The sequence below is a fragment of the Phragmites australis genome, chromosome 3 (assembly GCF_958298935.1).
Source record: "Phragmites australis chromosome 3, lpPhrAust1.1, whole genome shotgun sequence".
Classification (NCBI taxonomy): domain Eukaryota; kingdom Viridiplantae; phylum Streptophyta; class Magnoliopsida; order Poales; family Poaceae; genus Phragmites; species Phragmites australis.
This window is the reverse complement of record NC_084923.1, coordinates 11,963,702-11,984,318: the sequence shown is the minus strand read 5'-3', so window position 1 is coordinate 11,984,318 and position 20,617 is coordinate 11,963,702. Positions and strand designations below refer to the sequence as shown.

The window sequence follows — 20,617 nt, the reverse complement described above, 5'->3', positions numbered from 1 at the left end:
GATATATAGTATGCTTAGGACGGGATATATCTCTTCAGAGATGTCGCTTTGGAATACATATGTTCGAAGATGTCACTTCATTGAATAACAATTCAATTCATATACCCTAAATCTTTGATGATTGCAGAGTCCTTGATAATCGTGAGGGATATGGCGGGTGGTGTGTAAAATAGGTGAAAACTATTTTGGTGGGGGCAGGTAGAGTAATCCTCCGGTGATGATGCTCTTGGGGCTTGAGATACCGCGGGGTACTCATTGCTAATGTTTAAGAAGCCTGCCCCGGTTGTATAAATACCGAATCATGAGCCGTCATATTGAGCCACCCCAGTGCAACCATGCGTCATGTATGGGCAGGACATGACTTTTTGAGGACATGACTTTTTTATTTGTTGACTAAGCTAGACATCATACTAGGAGGCCACGTGGGCAACGAGAGCCCAAGTGTCCATTAGGTGCTCTACGTAGGTGTTTCTAACCCAGCCACTAAGTAGTGGTCAGTGGGGGAGTAAACCCAACATGAGACTTATAGCGCTTGGTGTATCTCGTAGAAAAGTCCAGCAAGGAAAGGTGATGAAAGTGTCTTGGTATGATTCACTCCTCTGCTAGCAATGGTTGGAGGCTGAGCATATCGCGTGGATACAGTGTACAACCTCTCCAGAGTGTAAATTTATCTGAATAGCCATATCCACAGTCATGAACATGCAAAGCAACGACCTCAATTGTTTAGATTCGGGGTGCGCGTGTGTCTTTGATGAGTGAATGTGTTGGCTAGATATTTGTGTGATGAGGTTGATGGCTCAATCTGTTAGAAGTTGTGTGATACTAGAGGTATACCAAGATACAAGGATAGGGACTGCGGAGTGTGGTATAGCCCCTCCCAGTTTCAATTGTTTCAAAACTATCAGTAGAGAATATATACTAGATACCTACATAAACTACTTTACGCTTAAAACTAAACTATAAAGCCTTATCCTTGAGTCGTCTTTTATGCATCTATCAACACCTTCAAGTAGTATATGACTTGTTAAGTACCTTCTGTACTCAGTTTTGCTACTTTAAGATTGTTGAGATGTAGATCAACCTTAACCCATATGAGGTTAAAGAGAAGAAGTCTAAGGTCACGTCCACACCCAAGTTGTTTGTGGCATTGGGTTGTCCCACTTTGTGCTGCTTCATTTCGTTGTAGGCTCTTCTGCCTGGCTGGTTAGCTGCGGATCCTAGTTCATGAGACCATCGCTCGCTCATTTTGGGTAATTATTTTATTCAAAGTATGTATTCGATATCATTCTATTGAATTCTATGCATATCAGCTACTTAATTTAGGGACTAATACAGGAAGCACAGGAAAACTCAAGGTTGGGGTCCTGACAAAAGGACAGAGCTTTACAGTTTAGTTTTAAGCGTAAAGTAGTTTTCATGCAGATATCCAGTTATATTCTCTACTGATAACTTCAAAACAGTTCAAACAAGGTATATCTGGGGGTTTTTGGTGCTACAAGGGGCTACACCTCACTCCGCAGTCCCTATCAATGTGTCTGGTGTACCTCTAGAACCACACATGTCGGAGGATGAACTCCTGTCGCAGGGATCCCGAGAGACCCCTTTTTAAAGATTCGGCCGGGGGGATGATCCTGAACGAGCTCGTCGGGGAAATAAATGGAAACGGAAATAAATGCAACGGCTGGTGGTGGGGGATGATCGACCTAGTGCAAAAAAGAGATAGATGCACCGGGGTTTAGACAGGTTCGGGCCGCACGGGGGCGTAACACCCTACTCCTGTGTGAGTGCAATATCTTTCCTTGAAGGGAATTCTTCAAGGATGTGTCGGGTTACAAGGGTGTATTGTCTACAGAGAGCTTGAGGCTCCCGTGTTCTAGCTCTGCTCGAGCTGGTTTGCGATGTTCTTCGTCTCTTGATCTGGGCTTCTAATGATCCCTTTTTGGCTTGGGACTGGACTTAACTTCGTTCCTTGTCGAACTTGGTTTAGCACTTAGTCTTCTGCTAGACTTCGTCTCTCTTCATGTGTTCTCCCTCCTTTCCTTTTATACACACGCCGACCTCGACTTATCCTGAATGGGAAAGAGGGGGCGCGAGTGCCAAGGCGCCACGGAGAAAGGCGTCATCATTTCGTCTTGGCGAAGTGACAGGGGCGGTGGAAAAATGCGGCGCGCATCCGACCACCCGCCACTGTGGACGTCCTCTGGCGCCATTGAGAGGGCCCACCGGGCGGTCACAGAGGCGCCCGGTGCGTCCACCCTGTCTTGTTCTTCTGTCAGGGCAGGGTGGCAGGCGGAATGCCTTGATCCTGGCAACGTTATCCCGAGGCACCCGGATGATACGGGACGGGACCCGTGCAATTAATGGATCCACGCCCCCCTGTCAAAGCATGGCAGGGACTGACACTAGGGCGTGGGCAGCTGAGAATATCAGGATGTCAGGATGTCAGGCCGCGCGTGCCTATTAAATGCGGTATTGGACCTTTGACTGGCTGACACCCTGCCGACGGGACCCTTCGGGTCGTCGGGCGATCTTGCGCGAACCTTCGGGGAACCGAGTCCTCGGGGGCTACCACGTGCAGCCCCGAGCACTCTCTCCCGAGCACTTCGATAGGACACTCGGGGAACCGAGTCCTCGGGGGCTGCCACGTGCAGCCCCGAGCACTCTCTCCCGAGTACTTCGGTAAGACCTTCGGGGAACCGAGTCCTCGGGGGCTGCCACGTGCAGCCCCGAGCACTCTCTCCCGAGTACTTCGGTAAGACCTTCGGGGAACCGAGTCCTCGGGGGCTGCCATGTGCAGCCCCGAGCACTCTCTCCCGAGTACTTCGGTAAGACCTTCGGGGAACCGAGTCCTCGGGGGCTGCCACGTGCAGCCCCGAGCACTCTCTCCCGAGCACTTGGCTGTTCGAACCATCGGGGGACTATGGTACTCGGGGGTGAGTGGGAACCCTTCCGAGCACTTTCTTCCCGGTACTTGGACTTTGTGGGTCATCGGGAAACTGGGGTGCTCGGTAACCAGAGGCTGTGGCCCCGAGCACTTTCTCCCGAAACTTAGATTCTCCTCATCCTGCAGGGGGGACCTCGCAGGATGGTGACATGTGGCGGACGGCCGGCCTGGTCTCGGGATTCAGGGACCCCTGGTTCCCGATACACCGACAACACAGCTCTAAGCAGATCGAGCCAGCAACCTCATCATATGGACATATAGTTCACACACTCACTCATTAAATATTCACATACCTCAAGTCTAACCAAGTGAGGTCATTGCTTGCATGTCCATGATCGTGGACACAGCTATTCAAATAGATTTACACTATACATAAGTTTTACATTGTACCCACACAATATGCTCAACCTCCAACCATTACAAGTAGAGGAGCAAATAATACCAATACGCTTCAATCACCTTCCCATGATGAACTATACTACGAGACACTCCAAGTGCTTCAGGTCTACGCAAGGGATGATAGGGACCACTAGGATCTTCATAAAGAGTCTAGTTCCATAAACATCCATGAATCACTTGACAGACACTTGGGTACTTGTTGCTCCCCTGTCCTCCTATTAAAATATCCATCTTGGTCAGGAGATAGAAAGGTCAAGTTCTGTCCATAACAGGACACATAGTTGCACTAGGGTGGCTTAGCATGACGGCGCAACAATTTGGTACTTATACGATCAGGGCGGACATCTTTTGCCGGTAAAGAATACCACACAAGTAACTAAAGCCCCCAAGAGCATCCTCACCGAAGGAATACTCTACTTGCCCTCGCCAAATTAGTTTTCATTCATTTTACACACTACCCGCCATGTCCCACACTATATCAAGGATTCCATAATCACCAAAGAGTCATGACATATAAATTGAATTGATTAATCTATTGTTGGTGAAAGAAATATGTCTTCCATGAATAAGGTGCGATGAGAACCAACTCACTAGGGTGGCTCAAGCTTAGGGAAGAAGTGCAGAGGATAGTAGTATATAGAGTGATCAGCAAATCTATCCCTTGGCACCATGTGCCCCTGGTCTATATTTATATTGCTTTTCAGAATGTAAGTGTACAAGTCTACCCCTACAGGGGTCGTGATACAAGTTGCCAATATACTACAGGGACCAAGGCTAATCTAGTAAAATACAGCCCAAGCATAGATCAAAATATTAGATACCCTAATGACCTCCCCTAACAATGGTGGACACTGTGGTGGAAAGTGGCCACGGCGTTTGGTCGGTCACTAGACAACAACATTGGTCTTATCCGACGTGCTCGGGTGGCCACCACTTGCACCAGGCGTCAGGGTGGCCACCACTTGCACGGCGTGTCAGGGCAACCACCACTAGCATCATTGTGCCAGGGCGACCACCACTGTACCAGTATTAATTGCTAGTCACATTGTGGCTAACCACATGGCCGGTGGGCCTGTCCCGCTGGTCGTACTAAGGGCCCTCTACCACTTCCTAATCCTCTGGGGCTCCTGAGGCTTGGGCATTCGTGGTTACTCAAGAGCCCGTGGGTTCTAGTGCGGTTCTGAGCCTGATGGTCTCCAGACTAGGCTGGCAAAGATAGGGGCGTCGGGGGTCTTTGATGTCGATGCCCCAGCATCAGTGAAGCGACATCTTCGAAGGGATGTATTCCATTAGCGATATCTTCAAAGAGATGTATTCAAACCTAAGCATGCTAGATATCAAGGCCTCGTCCGACGTTAATCTAGATCATGACAGGTAAATCCTAGGGTGACATGAATTCTGGATAATGATGTATAAGGCACGACAACTGTTTCATAGGATTTAACTACTACAAGCAGTTGAAATAGCACAATACATAGCACATGCGATGATAAGTTAAGTTTTAAGTTAATCAATTAGATTATTGAAAACATGAGTTCAACATGATCGAGGAGATATAACTTGCCTTTTCCGAAGTCTTCTTCTAGCCCTTGGTCAAAGTTGGGGTTCTCCGGTTCCTCAGCGAATTTCTTCGATTCTGCAACCACAATTACGATTAATAATAGCCTATCTAGAGAATAATCGAATAACATCAAATAGAAAACAAAAGAGCCCTAATGGATATCACACTGCGATAGAAAGATAGGTCTCAAATTTAGATGAATTTAGGCAAAAGAATCGCCGGAATCGGAGTCAAAACAGAGAAGTTATAACTTCCGAAAGATTTAATCTAAAATTAAATTGAGAAAATACTAAAGACACTATTCATGGGTGGGGCCCACAGGTAGGACCCACTAAACAATACTGAGGGCCCACTGTAGAGTGCACTAGTGGGGCTGGATATGGGCTTAGGCTTGGGTCGGGCTGCACAGTGGCCGGCCCATCGGGGTTGGGTCACTTGCCTTCGCGGGCTCAGGCAGCTGGGTCGGCCCACGGGTACATAGCCTTCGATTGGCGTTGCCTTCACTCGCTTGGATCGTCATCGCAATGCTCTCTAAACGAATCAAGAACGCATTCCATACACAAATGAATGATGGAAAAATATGTAAATGATGCATACTTGGATAATACTAGTGCGTCGTGTTTCAAAAATATTTGCAAAAGACCACCAAATGATTAGGGTTCCAAAGTTTGAAACCCCGGACAAAGTGACCTAAGTACACATAGCCTTGAATGGATGGCGGTCAGACTGACGTGCAAGTGGTGGTCAGACCGTGAGCGTGCAACGAGTTTAGGGCCCTGGCGATCAGACTGAAGGTATGGTGGTGGTCAGACCACCGACCAACGGTCAGATCGGCCCTAACAGTGGTATGACTCCTAAATTCAGATATTTTGAACCGGCCTAGTGGCGGTCAAACCGCCAGACCCTGCTGGTAGCACCATCGCGGGGTTGCCGGCGAGGACTCTGGTGAAACCTTTGATGACGAAATGCACCCAAGTACTTCATAGGACTAAGTGAACGTATTCTATGATTGTTCGGATGACATGCACGACGCAAATATGTAAAACCCCAAAAATGAGATCTAGACCTAGTACTCACTATTGTTTCGCGACAAAAATCAAAATGGCGATCGCCTAGGGCTAGGAAACGATGGGAAAATAGTAGGGGGATGTTTACCTCAGTGTAGAGGAACTTTGTATTGGATCAAAAACCTCTAGGGAAGCTTTGATGCACCGATTGGACTCTCGAAGGGTGAATGAGCTCGCAGAGGAAGAAACAGCAAGGAAACCCCTCTGGCGGGGAGGAAAGGGGGAAGATGCTCTGGGAAGTCCTTTAGGGGGCTCGTGAGAGTTCCCACCGTCGATCTTCGATCATTGAACACGTCGAGCGGATCTCACCTTCTCTCTCTAGGGTTTGGGGAGGGAGAGAGTGAGTGAAATGAGAGAGGGAGGGAGAGAGAGACCGGTTGACCACTTAAGGGGTGCCTATGCTATGCTCTGACGGTCAGACCGCGAGGGGAGTCAGTCAGACCATGGAATACCTACGTGGCAAGCCCATGTGGCTGCTCCATGGCGGTCAGACCGCGAGAAGAGTTCTTCTGCTGAAATTTTCTAACTTTCCCCTCTTTTCATTCTTCTTTCTTCTCTCATCTCTAAAGTATTTAGGGTCTTCCTAAAGAGATCTAGGCCAATCCAAGTATTTTGAACACATTTAAAACTTAAATTATCAAATGAATACGTATAAACATTATGTCACAATGATTATGCATACTTAATCACGTGATTAGCAGCTTGGGATGTGACATAGATCCCTAGTCTTCTGCCGCTGGGCTGGCCAGCAGGCTGGTCACTCACGGGCCGAGCCACGGCTTGCTCATCCGGGCAAGGCCAGCGAGGCCGGAACCCAGCCACCCGCACGCGCTGGCTTGCTGGCGGAGCATAGCTGCGGCGGAGGGGGCTACAGTGAGCAATCACAACGGCGCATCACTAGAGGGCTCGCCGACATTGGGGTCTTAGTAGGGGCTCACAACGTGAAACACATGCCGGGCATCTACGTGCTTTGGGGACCTATTTTGGGGCTTATCGATGGCAGATGGCGGCCGGGGCAACATCAGACGATGGCCGGAGATGTGGACGGAGGTGGAGCAGAAGTTAGGTAGCACCTCCCCGCTATTTGCGCGCACATGCACCTACAAACCTATGACTACGGCGTCTGGCATCTCCGCGGCACTAAGGTTGGTACACATGGATAGCAAGGGTGGCCAACGGCGTTGAGGGGCTCGCCGCCAGCGCTCGCGGGCTACTGGACAACAACAGCTGTGCTAAGGCGAGCTCCGGCTTTCCTAGCGCGCTACGAAGAAGGGCAGAGGGAGAGACGGGGATGCTCACCGGTGTCTGCGGAGAAGGAAGGCGACCGACAGCGGCAAGTTCGGCCTCATGTGGGCGCGCTTCCTCCCGGCTTCTGGATGAGGAAGGGCGGCACACGAGGGAGAGGCGGCGACGGCATGGCAGCAACGATGGTGGAATGGGCGGTGACATTAAAATTCAAATTTAAGAAATAGATTTGAATGTGAGAGATATTCAAATTAAAATCCCCACTCAAAGAACCATGAAAATAAATAAACTAAAATGCATATGATCAATTTATTATAGGTATTAATTTAGAAATTAATTTAGTGCTCTTTAGAATACTTCGTCAAAATAATATATTTGTATATACACGTACATGTGTGTGTGTATATATATATATATTAAAAATATATATTTCCTTACTTTTATATTGGTTTAAATAATTATATTTTATAAATAAAGTGAATTTTATAAAAATCTAAATGCTAAAACTTAGAATGTTACACACCTGCTCCTAATGTTTTGACAAGCAGAGGCTAGATGTCTCGTCAGTCATGTTATTTGCCTATTAAGAACTGAGGGCATTGTTGTCTGATTCCTGGCATCAGAGAGTGGGATCTTTGGTCCTTTGGGGCCCGATCTTCCTTGCACTCTAAAGGTCATCGCTGGTAAGTACATAATTTTATTATATAAGTAGATTGAAATGTCTTGCTTGCTTGACCCTTGTTTAATCAAATCTGGTACGTGCATAATTTTATTATATAAGTAGATTGAAATGGCTTGCTTGCTTGACCCTTGTTTAATCAAATCTGAAAAGTTTGCCTTGAAACTTCTTTTCCTGAAAAATATACAAATCCCTTTGAAAGCTGAAACCATCAGGGACAGGGAGTGATTTCAGTCGAACTATTGTTGCTTCGTAAGCTGTTCGATGGCCACACGGCAAGGCAAGCTGGGACAGACGTAAACGATATTGACTTGAATGATCTATTAATTACCACCTGAAATCAGGCAATCTCAGAGCAATCCACACTTTAACCCCCTCCAATTTCCTATTCGTGTCACATCTATCCTGTTTGGATTCTAGCTCCCAAGTCCGCGAGTGATGGCATTGATGCTTTCACATGCTTCACGCACGGCCTCTTTCCATTTTTTTTCCTCCCTTTGTGTTACCTCCCGGGCACGTTAGATAGGTATGTGGCGGATGCTTTCAAAGTTCAAACTGCGAGTTGAGCAAGCCTGCAAGCCAAAGGCAGACACAGAAGAAAGTTTTGGTGCGAGGATGTGATGCTTATGTAGATGCTGTGATTCTGTGTTTATCATCCTGGAATGACCATCTAGCACTGGTGCTGTAACTTTTAAATCATGTTCTCAATTAGTCGTTCTTTTGCGATTACAAGGATGATGAAATCATGTTCTCCTTTTAACGAACAGGCAAAAAATGCTGTCATCTTTTTTTTAAGACGAAGGCACGAAGCTTTTGGCATATCACGACGGGCGCTACCTGCTACGCTACTCGATCCACACGGGAATATCCCTGATCTGCAGCCTTTTGGCGGTTTTGGCTGCTTCAGCTTAACAACTGCCATGAGATTGACGTCTCAAGGGACAGGAGAGATGGGAGCGAAATTTGGAACCAATTCAGAGAAGCAGATGTGTTGCTCTTGCTAACTCCTTTATTGCTTCGGCTGATTGAGCATGAGAAACGTACAAGTAAACTCCATTTTATTGCTTCTACTACTCGTAATTTACATGCAAAGGTCTGACGAATACATCTATATATTAGGACCGTCCCAACATGATCTCATCTATTCCCCCCTTACATGCTGCACCCCACCTGTTGTCGGAAATTGTTGGCCCTGCCATTCTGCCAACGCTGAATTCCAACTGAATTGAAGACAGTCTTGGCCCGGGGTGATGTATGGTCGTTGTGGTTCGCATCTCGAGAAAGAGCTGCTGACGGTGCACCGGAGGAGAGCGGGGTGTTTATGCGGTGACCGAGGTATCGATCGCAACGCGGTCGGAGTAGAGCACGTCCTCCACCTTCTCGGCCTCCTCCCACAGCTCCGGCAGCGCCTCCCTGATGTTGTGGATGCTCTCCAGCGCGTGGTCTGCGCCTTTCACCCGGTGCGATGTGCCGACCTGCACAGTGTTCAGTATGTACTGTCTTGAGCCCTTGAACTATGCACAAATAGTATTAGCGGAGAAATGCCCCAAAAAAGGAAAGTTCAGAGGACTACCAGCACTGTGTGAAGGCCAATTCGCTTCCCGGCCTGGATGTTGCGTACGCTGTCGTCGAAGAAAATCTGCAGGGAATCAAGCATGCTTCGCTTAATATACATGGTCAAGCAGAAATTAAAATGTTGCAGATATGAATGCAACTTCTCGAGTGAAGTTGCGTTGGGCCGTCAGAGCTCAGAAACTTACAGCCTTATGGGGGTTGACGTTGGCGATCCTGAGCGCCTCCTCCATGGCGTCGACGTTGGGCTTGCACAGGACGGGGGTCTTGGGCAGCTCGTCGACGCTGCCGGAACGAGCGAAGTGGCCGGCGATGTCAAAGATCTCGGGCTCCTGGTCGCCCTGCGGTGGGCACGGCGGGTTCAGGGTCTCGAAGCAGATGATCCCCTCGAAGCAGTCCTCCAGGCCCAGCCTCTTGAGGGCTCTCATGGCATGAATCTTGTCACCGTTGGTGAATATCTGAAGCAATACATATATCATTCAGCAACTCAATCTTGTCGGGAGCACGAAGAAGTTGTGCGATTTGAGCAGGAAGCTTACTAGTTTGCGGATGCGCAGGTTCTTGAGAATGTGCTTGAGAACAGGGTCGGGCTTGATGTTATCGTAGGGCAGTCTTCCATGAACGAATGCGTGGTACTCATCGTAATCAAAGCTGTAGCCAATCGCCTAGTGAATCAAAAGGAATGGGTGAAAAGGATAAAACCTTTTAGTACACTGGAATACAGAGAACAGAAAAAAGAAACAGTCGAAAGGATCAGGGGAGCTGCATATGTACCCTGAGGCCGGCCATCGTTGTGCCGTAGTTCTTGTATAGTAGATTGCCCAAGGTCTCGATCTTTCTCTCGTCAATACCCAGCTTCTCAACCATGTAATCTAGAGGGAATGACAAATAAGAAAAAGTACAAGCATTTGATTCACTGAAAATGCTAGAGAAACCTCGAAACCTTACCTTCGATGTTCTTCTTGACATGACCTGAGATCCCGGAGCTCAGCGGGTACAGAGTGTCGTCGAGGTCTGCAGGCAAGAACAGAGTCAGTGCCTTTGTATTCCGCGAACAAGATCAGAGGATGAACACGAAGACAACAGAGGAACAAAACGAAGAAAGGAATGGACGGCAACATTTTTGCAGGAAGCAAGTGGCAGCTTACCGAAGAGCAGGCAGTCGAACTTGGGCTCCTGGACCATGTGGCAACGGTCTTCGAACTCCATGTCTCAAGCTGTGGTGAAGAAAGAGCTGCAGAGAGGAACCGAGAATTAGCAGGCTGTTCGATTAGTTCTCCGGAGAATTTTAACCACGTTCCAAATTCCCGTTCAATTCTGTCATCATTTACACCCCTCAAAATCATATCATTTTCTAGAGCCCTAAAAATTACAGCATCATTTCCGATCTATTGAAAACCCAGTTCCTTTCCCATCCCCGACACGGAGTTCATCGCATCCCAAGCCTGAACCGAGCCACATTTGCAAGGAATCCACGGCCAAGAACACGGCGTACCTAGCAGCTCAAGGCTCGCGGACTGCAATGCAACAGCACAGCGGCAGGGCAAGGCGAGAGAGGTCTCGAGGCTTCACGGGCTCTCCAAACCAAAGGCGAGAAAGAGCACGAGGCGGAGGGGGGAGGAGAAGAGGCAGGGGTGGAATGGTTTAAATAAGGGGGAGCCATGGCATGCCGACTACGATCGGAAATTAGCCTCCGCGGTTAGCAGCTGACCAGTCCGATGGCGTGCCATTGTTAGTTCGCTAACCCGAGTTGTTAATCGCCTCCGGGGCAGTGCCACCCAGTTGTCGCCCCACGGTTGGCTCTCACAAACGGCGGGGCAGTGTTTTTTTTTCGCTTTATCCCCGAATTGCCCCTCGATGCTTCTGGAACATTTTGGGCTGGAGCGAGTTGCCGGAGAGGACAGGACAGGAATTTCCTTGACGGGGTATTGGTATACGAAAGAAGAGACCAGAGAGAGCGCGTTGAACGAACGATGGCACTACGGATACACATGGTGCAATATAGTATGGGGAATCTGTTCAAACGAATTGATAGAGGAGACCTGACCGGGCATTGCCTCCCGGTGACGTGTGGCCTGAGGCAAATAATTTGGTCTCAAACTTGTTCCAAATTATATGGGCTCGGCAACAATTATGTGATCTTAGTCATCACTACTCATTCGATTGAATAGAAATAATGTTTTTTTTCGAGCAAACGAGACAAATGACAATTGAGCAAGCGATGGAGGATGAAATGATAACCTGGGGAATTAGTAAGACTGCAACAGGGGTAGATGCAGATGGTTGGCAGTAATAATGTAGGAGTATCGAACCGGATAATCCCAGGACTATGAGGATATGGGTATCAAAAATCTGAAATGGTTGGATCAGAGGGCAAAAGGGGTTCTTGTGGTTGTGTAGGCGCAAGAAACTTGGGCCTCTTCCTTCTTCGAGCAGCAGATTTTGTCCTCTTCATCTTCTCCGCTACAAACAGTCTCTTTCTTTTCTTTGACACGACTTCCCGTCGAATTAGCACTTGTCAAAAAGAACTTCTTAACGATCACACTTGTCAAAATTATGCAGTGCCAAAATTTCCATTGCGAATTTGAGACCATGCTGGTCTGTTTCTTGATCGGCAGGAATTGGACCTGGCAACGGAACGCAGCAGACGTAGCAGGTTGCAAGGTTAATGACAAGTGGGGACAGATTGCCACTGCCACAAATCATTTGGCAGGCCAATTATTGGAGCAAATCATTTGATACTGCCTGTGATGGGCCACGTGGCGTCGAAAAATCACCAATTACCCCTGGCGCAGGAACCGACGCGTCAGTAGCACCATCATAAGCCGACCATGATCCTACAAAAGGAAGGGAAAAAAACAAAATCACAACTCCAGGGGAAAAAATCGTGTGTTCGCCGCTGCGTTGCATGCATGCATTGCCGGAGCCAACCGTCGGCCGTCGCGCAGGCGCGGCGTGAGCACGTACATTTTGCTTCGGTCACCGAGCGGGGTTCGCATCAAGGCGGCCGCGACAGCACGGTGCGTATGCGCGCCGCGTAACCGCGTCGGGTGGCTCGTGGCTGGGGCGCGCGGCCGTGCCTGCACCACGCGTTCGCTCGCGTCGTGGAGCGTGGGATGTGGCCGTGCCCGCGCTTGCCCTTTTTCCCCTGCCGCACCGGCGCCGGAGTGTTTCGCCACTTGGCACGTCGTGGTGCTGGTGCCGTACTGCGCGCTTGCATTCGGCATGTGAGATGCGAGCTCTCGACGCGTCCACGGCCTTCGTCACCGAACGCGACGGATGGATGGCGCGTTCGTACCGCTGCCTGCCCTGCTGCTGTCCCGACAAGCTGCTCGTTCATCGAAATATCTGGTGTCTCCGACGAGGTCAAGGGACGAAGATATCGGACATGTTGCAGTTAAAGTGAGGTGACTCTGCGCCAGCATTCATAGATGAACCCGTGCAACTGTGCTCGTGTTATTATCGGTGGTTTCTTACTCGACGTTTTGACATCTTCAGTTGACTGATACTGGTAGTACCTGTACCGCTATGCATGTACGCTATGTACGAAATAATTGGGATGAATTTCAGAAGAATCAGTCTAATTCCTGCAGGAATCAGAATAGTTTTCCACATTCAAAACATGGTTTGAAATTTCTCTACCGGTTTTATAGGACAGTAGTATGTACAAGTCTAGGTTTGATAGGACAGTTTCGATTTCCCTTACGCCCTCTGTATCATGTGACGCACACAGCTAAGATGTGCCATTTGTAATACTGAACACAAAGAAAAATATCTAGAGACGTTAGTTTAATTTGAACTTTTAGGCTCTACCTATCTTAGTAGACACCATCATGTCCTAATTCTTGCGGAACCTACACACTATAGGAATAGGCGATGTGTCATGCATGGAACCTATAATTAGGCCAAGCGAAAATTAAACCACCGGATCGAGTAATCAGCTGCAACAAAAGCACAAATATCTTTGGCCGCTAGTACAAACCAGTACCACGGACATAGCTGCGTATGATTCAAGCACACTCGGCAGCAGCCGCCAATAATTCTGCTGCTCCGCTGCCAGTGAGCTGCAATGCACAATGCCAGGCCGGCAGCTTTGCCGTATTGCACTAGCAAAGTAGCAATGCAGGTCCAAACAATGTACGTACTAGTAGCCAATTGGTTTTGTTTCTTTTCCATGGGTAATCAACAGTAAGCAAATACTAGTAATGTTCTCCAGTCTCCAAAGTACCTCGTCCAAATGCTCCCAGATGCTGGCAATAATTGCATATATGAACTAAATAATTGATGTACTCTAAAAAAACTAAATAATTGAAGCGAGTTGCCATTGTCAGCAAGAAATGCCAGACATTCGTCGTAATCGGGCGGAAACATAATTTTTAGCGCAGCCTATTCAACTCTAGTTCGGATGGTTCTTGGGGCAGAATTATTGGGAACTAAGATAAGAACGACTTGGGCTTGATTATTACTGACTGAGAAGCATCCGGCGCTCAATAATTCAGAGACAGCACATCAAGCTATGGCGTGCGGCCAGTGCTCTAGTGCTTGTGACTAATCATTGGTAGCAATTTGTGCGTCGTTTGATCTGGTCGCCCCCGTTTTTTAGTAGCTAAGAACGCATCACATAAGCGTCATGATTAAACTAAATAATCGGCTGCTTGGAGTGTGTTAGACTGTCAGCTCATCGGCCATCAGGTCGACCTGGCAGTGGCAGTACCGCTGTCCATTTTCGCTGCTTGACAGGAAGCCAAAAATTATGAGCTTTTTGGTTCAGAGATGAAACGTTCGCACACTGATGACTGTGGCTGACTCCGAGCTAAAATGACAAAGATGGGAATAGTGAATGATTCAGGCCAGCAAAAGCATCGATCTCCCAGAACAGTGACTTGACTACAGGAAAAGCTGAAACGAAGAGTACTATCTAATCAAATGAAATGGGGAATGGATTACTCACGGGGGAAATGTCTAAAATCACGTGCGCGAATGGCAATGTCCTCGAATGATTTAGTCCCTTGCACGTCCTTCATTGAAAATGCATGCAGGTAGCATCGGCATCTCACATGGCGCCAACTACTCGTACCTTGCAGCTGCTGCAGGGTATGAACACCCGAAATTCCTGAGGATTTCAGCAACAACCACACGGATAGGTAAAACCGAGTACATGGACCAAAATAGTAACGAAACGTGAAAGAACTTGCGATAATAGAATTTGGTAACACCGATCGAATATACTAACTGAACAGCGGTTTTCTTGGTGCCATGGTGTGTACATGCGATGCTGGGAGTGCAGCAATGATTTGACGACTACCTTGGCGAGGGCACGCAACGTCTGCATACATACCGCTCTCGGCCTTGTTTATGCTGGTGATGGCAGCCCTGGTGTTGTTTATGTGGGTAGTCAATTTTAAAGATCGGAGGATCCGCTTGGTCCATTTGGGACTGTTCAACTACTGCAGCCCTTTGGGGAGTTTGGAGAGCTATATATTGGCCAATGGCGCTCGCTTTTGTTCACACTGTGACAATAATTTTGTTCACATCAGTGCAATTTGCCAATATCATATGGCTAATTGTCAACCTCATCACTGACGCCATCCATCAATTGAATAACTTCTGCGTTGTCCTCTAGCTTAGCTGATTTTCCCCCTTCTCATGTATACATATACCTGCGTGTTGAAGAATTGTTCAGATTTCAGCATTTGCCATCCCACGAGGATCCGACAAATGCGATAATTTAAGTTGGAATGACTCTCAAGGCATCTAAACTCCATCACATCAGGTTTCAGTTCTTGGCCATGGACTAACCATCTCGTCGTCCTTAGTGCTTGAAGCCGTCGGAAAGGACAATGCTTCTGCTGGTCATGGGTCAAGACACACAGTTGTGTGTTGAAAGAACACTGGTCGCTTTGCCAAAAACACTAGCCGTCGGCAGAGCTGGCGAGCAGTGACCGCACCAGAAGCCACTCTCGGCAGGGCTGGGGTGCAGTGAACGACGATGGATCTGCTCGGAAAAAGCCTCCACGTGGTGAGCTGAAAGCTGCTACAAATGTACCAGAATTTGGCCTTCATGATGAATTGATGATCGATGATTGACCAGCTGGTGTGTTCATGATCAGTGGCACTTGGTGCCCAGGGCCAAACTGGCATGAGATGGATCGATGCTGTGTGGTCTAGTGCTCCTTTACGGTGAAAAATTATACCCGCAGTTTAAGATATCATAGATTAAATTCAACTGTGGACTAGGTATTTTCGTAATTATTTCTTTAATGATTAAATTATGACCCACTGCCCTTTAGAGCTAATGTCGTCATTTTCTTAACCCCAAATCACTAATCGATGCGCATCTCTTTCGATCCTGTACGCAGCGTAAAGGAGCTTCCGCAGCCGCTCCGTTCCTCGAACTGCAGCCGCCGCGACGGGCTCCGCCGTCCCCTCCCCGTCTCGAGGCACGAACCAGCGAGGGCCCCTTGCACACGCACGGCCGTCGCCGCCCAGATCCCGGCCGTGGACATGGCGCGCTTCAGCGGGTTCTGCCAGGACAGCCGAGATGCGGCGTAGGTGGCCACCGTGCACGCCAATTGCTGCCGCACCATGCGGGCCAAGGTCGCCGACCTCAAGGCCGTCCTCCGTGCCGCGGGGCGGCTCAACGGGACGACGACGGCGGAGATGAGGTGGGCGGCGCACTCAAAGTGCGCAAAATCGTGGACGTGAGACGAGGTTTGCCCGTATACTACCGCAAAATGATATGGTAAGATTAAGATCTGCCCTTCCACTAACTAACAAGTTAGCTATAAAATACACTGAACTTTGTAGTTGGAGGTAGCACAACAGTTAGCAGCTAATCTTTATTTATCACCAGGTGCCTTGAAATATGAATACTATGTTTGGCAATAGCAGAAATTAATTCTTGTCTTGTGTTTCTGGGAACAACCATGTCTTTTGTCTTTAGTATTGAAGCCTAATTTTGTGAGTAAGACATTGCACTACGAGTGGATACTGAATTCTCATTGCTGACTAAACTTTCTTCCTCTCTTTTAATCTGTATTGGTTTGTTTGTCTGTAGTGATGTGAGAAACTAAATTGAAATGTGATTTGGTTTACTTGTGATGAGTGATTGATATTATTATTTATTTGGTTTAATGATCTTCGGTTTTGCATGGGGTTTGATTTGATTTGAATTGATTTGAGATTTCATTTGAGTATATTGATTATGGACTAACTGAAATTGAAATTGGATATATGTGTTTACTTATTTCATGATGTACAGGTAATAGATGCAACTAGTCATTTTACATTCTAATGCTTTTACATGGGTTGCTTGCAGTTCAGACTATAGTGGCTATAATAATCTATGTTGGATCAGTGTGTTGATGTTACCGGTTTCAGCTAGTTCATGTGTATATTTAATTTGACATGTAGCTACAATTAAAGTGTTACTTCACTTTTTGCATAAATGTTGTGAGAATAAGATGGCCTCTCGTGCATCGGTCTTTTCATCCTTTTTGGCATGTAGAAAGGGGAATCGGATCTTCTGACTTCAAACCTTCATGGACTGTTGGATCGTGGATGGATGGATTAGGTGCACTGCTACAGTGTAACTGGAACAATAAAAGTGGCACAGCAAATTAACGGAACCGTTGCTACAGTACTTGTGCTACAGTAATTGATATCAAAGAACTGTTTATCTACTCACAATTAACTGTTCCCTCGTGACTTCATATCCCTGAAGTCAGGGGATCCGGATCCAAAGAAAGGGGCTGTAGATGGATCCTCTCATGCTTCACCCAACATGGACAGCAACAACGGTCATTGAGGGGGTGTTTGGCAGGGATACAGATATTGGATTTTTTACAGGCAGTCATATCTAGCTCCAAGAAATCCAAGATCTGAAACTGTGGATGGATTAAAGGTATTTGGTTAAGAAATTCAAGAAAAAATAAATGTTTAAACCACTTTATTTTATTATACAAACTTCAGATCTAGCATGAATTTCGGATCTATAGAGCTGTGCCAAACAGGTCCTCATAGCCTGTGATCTTGGTGCAGATCTAGAGATTGGCATGATGGTCAGAAGCATTTTGTGGAGTGGAAATCACACTTACTATACACAGGATTGAACTCACGCTTATTATAAACAGGAACCTTGCTCTTCTTGCACTTACCATATGTACTCCAGCATCTGAGATCAATCCAACAACTAACAAATCAGTCTTTATACGAAGAAATACTTCCCTGATATCAATTTATGGGCCAAAAAGTTGTAACAGCTGATGCAAATGTTATTCATATCAATGATTACAGTATTTTCGTTTCCACTAGACTGTAAATCCCAGCACAAGGGCAGTGCCTCGTGATAGTATGTGCCTAAAGCGTTACATTCTTAGCTACTGTACAAGCATTGCCTGTGCAATGGTTCTACTAACCTTTGCCAATGCATTCCCGCAAAAGAAGCAGTGGCAACAGTTTCTTCATAGGAATATTTTCCGTGAATAATCGAAGTGTAGTCACTCTTCTTGTGCTTTTCGACCATGTTCCACACCTATATTTATAAGCTTGACTTTGAAGAACATAGAGTTACATAGAAGGCAGAACAGGGGTCTTCATAAGCAAAATATACCTTTGAAACCCAGGGGCAGGTTGTACCAACTATCTGCACTTTCTTCTCGTTTAGCGTGTACATCTCCTCGACAACAGCTCCAAATGCAGGCAATACAACATCGCCTTGATCAGCAACATTAAAATCCTTAATACCCTCGTCAACAGGAATGATTTCGACGCCCATCTTGTCCAATTTCTGCATGCCCAATCACAAGAGTTCAAGTTAGTTAAACGCATGGCCCTCAGAACCAAGCATAAAAAAATAAGGACCGGCAGGTACGGAGATTATGATGTTTGCTTTGCAAAAAAAAGCATGAACACTGAGGCCCAATTAAACTGGAGTTGAAGGATGAACACTTTCACCGCTAGATTTTTTTTTCGTCCCTCAGTTGGACATAAGCTTATGAATTGTACCCTTATATACACAAGAGAAACCACCAGACCATAAATTTCTTTTCTCATCCACAACAAGCTCAGCACCCATGATATTACCTTGTTGACTGTGGGGTTGTGGATGATTTCGTTGGTCAGCCAAATGCGCTCCTCGGGGAACTGCATGCGCGCCTCGTATGCGATCTGCACGGCGCGCCGCGCTCGACGCCCCCCGCAGAATCCGTAGGCCTTCGCCATTCACCGTGACGGGCCCCCAGGAGTACTGGTTCCCGTTCTCCTTGAGCGTCTTGATGACATCACCTGCAGCATACCACACCAATTCGATTAAATTCGCCCTCCTCATCAATCAGGACATCAAACACCTCCGAATCAGGCTGTAACCAATTGACGCGTGAGTCCCTCCGCCCGCGCTTACTTACTGGTGTATCCTGGCTCATGAGCTCAAGGGTCTCCTTCTTGTGGCCGAAGCCCTTGCGGTTGTAGTTGCTGCTGCGGGTGAGGTTGTGGCGGAAGGCCTTCTTGTAGAAGTCCGGGTCGAGCGATGCCGCCGCCGACGCCGCGGGCGGAGAGGAGTCGCACCGGACGGAGGTTGGCGTGCGCCTGCCCTCGCGGCGGCGCGCCGAGGAGGAGGAGGTGGCCGAGGAGAGCTGCGTGGTGATGGTCTCCATTGCAGCCATGGGCCTCTCAGTACTCAGTGGCGGAGTCGCGGAGAGCACTAGCAGAGCAGCAGCAGGCGGATATTTGTCAAATCACCCACAAAAACTGCGGCTCGTGGCCCGCCTCCGACGCGAGCTGCCCACGGATGCCCCCATCGAGGTCGTCGACGTCGACCACGAGGCTCGCCTCCCCCATCGCCTTGAAACGGCATGAATCGCTCTGCAGCGCACGAGGAAGAACCTTAACGCGCGTATAATAAACCAATCGATATGAATTCGTAAAAAATGATTTAAATTATAATTACTACTTTACCTTATTTAAATCTAATTATTTACAAGATTATTATTTATTCTATTTTTAATAGTATCATATGATATCTATAGATGATACTCATAAAGGTTGTTCAGATTCCTTCAAACTCATCGTCGGTAGTAACTTCCTCCTCCCCATCGGCGGCGGTGACCGCAACTTCCATAGAGTCTTCAACCATGCTCATGAGTTTGTAGTTGATCTTGCCTTCGGCGATGGCTGCAACTTCCAGAGAGTCTTGAACCGCCATGTTCATGAGCTTGTCATCCCCGTCATCGTGATCATCACCTTCGGAGTCTTGAACCACCATGTCGCCATCATCATCGGAGTCTTGAACCACTATGTTGTCATCACTAGCACAATGTCCATTGCTCTCATCCTCGGAGTCTTGGACCACCATGTTCATGAGCTCGTTGTCGTCATCGTTGTGGCCCGACAGTCACCGTGGCCGTTGCTTTTGCCTTGGGAGTCTTGAACCACCATGTTGCTGTCACAATGGTCATCGCTCTCGCCCTCAGAGTCTTGGACCACCATGTTCAGGAGCTCGTTGTTGCCATCGCTGTGGTTGTGACAGTCGTCGTGACCATTGCTTCGGCCTTCGGAGTCTTGAGCCACCACGTTGTCGTCTTGTTTCTTCATTGTACAGCTTCTGTATGGTGCAGCTTGCACCTGTTTGCATTTAAACATGCATGCATGCCAGCCGTCCAACTTCAATAAAAATGATATGAATCTTGTAGCTGTTGCATCCATACATGCTGTTAATGGTGCGCATGGAAGAAAGTGCAGTGGAGTAATTAGCTCAGGGCAAAAGGATCAAGAAACTAGCTAAAATACATGAGAGAAAGTGTATGCCTTACAAAGTTGAACAAATACAAAACTGAAGTGCGCCCTATAAAGTTGAACGGAGGGAGTATATGGTATAGAAGACGATAAGAAGTACCATTAGATTGATTAAACCGTCTAATTAAAAAATTGAATAGCCCATATTAATTATTGTTCAATGTAGAAGTTCCTGTGGTCTTAGCTAGGATGGGCGTTGGTTCTTTCTGTGCTCGTCGAAGCGTGACTTTTCCTCTCCTATAATTGGCGTCGCGTTAGCTGATTAATTTGTCTGTCCTTCGGGAAAAAGGGCACAAACCCTGGACCACGGATTGCAGAATGCGCGCCAGTGATGCATGCATGATAACATTGTCAACTAC

General features: G+C 47.5%; 1 protein-coding gene and 1 pseudogene across 1 annotated transcript; both read right to left on the bottom strand.

Moving 5' to 3' along the window:
* Window positions 1-8,989: 8,989 nt before the first annotated feature.
* Window positions 8,990-11,122, bottom strand: LOC133912169 (uncharacterized). The gene is made up of 8 exons (XM_062354777.1): window positions 10,963-11,122; window positions 10,616-10,701; window positions 10,416-10,481; window positions 10,242-10,339; window positions 10,007-10,132; window positions 9,656-9,925; window positions 9,469-9,534; window positions 8,990-9,370 (listed from the first exon to the last, which is right to left on the bottom strand). The coding sequence occupies exons 2-8, from the start codon at window positions 10,674-10,676 to the stop codon at window positions 9,215-9,217; spliced, it is 843 nt and encodes a 280-aa protein (XP_062210761.1). The 5' UTR covers window positions 10,677-10,701; window positions 10,963-11,122; the 3' UTR covers window positions 8,990-9,214.
* Window positions 11,123-17,703: 6,581 nt separating this feature from the next.
* On the bottom strand, window positions 17,704-19,822 carry LOC133912168 (4-hydroxy-3-methylbut-2-enyl diphosphate reductase, chloroplastic-like; annotated as a pseudogene).
* Window positions 19,823-20,617: the final 795 nt, after the last annotated feature.

Excerpts from the sequence above, each read along its gene's own strand:
- LOC133912169 (XM_062354777.1), bottom strand. The coding sequence starts at position 10,676 with ATGGAGTTCGAAGACCGTTGCCACATGGTCCAGGAGCCCAAGTTCGAC. Across the intron at positions 10,482-10,615 it reads GTTCGACTGCCTGCTCTTCG|ACCTCGACGACACTCTGTAC; the intron begins GTAAGCTGCCAC and ends TCTTGCCTGCAG. Across the intron at positions 9,371-9,468 it reads TTGGCCTTCACACAGTGCTG|GTCGGCACATCGCACCGGGT; the intron begins GTAGTCCTCTGA and ends AACACTGTGCAG.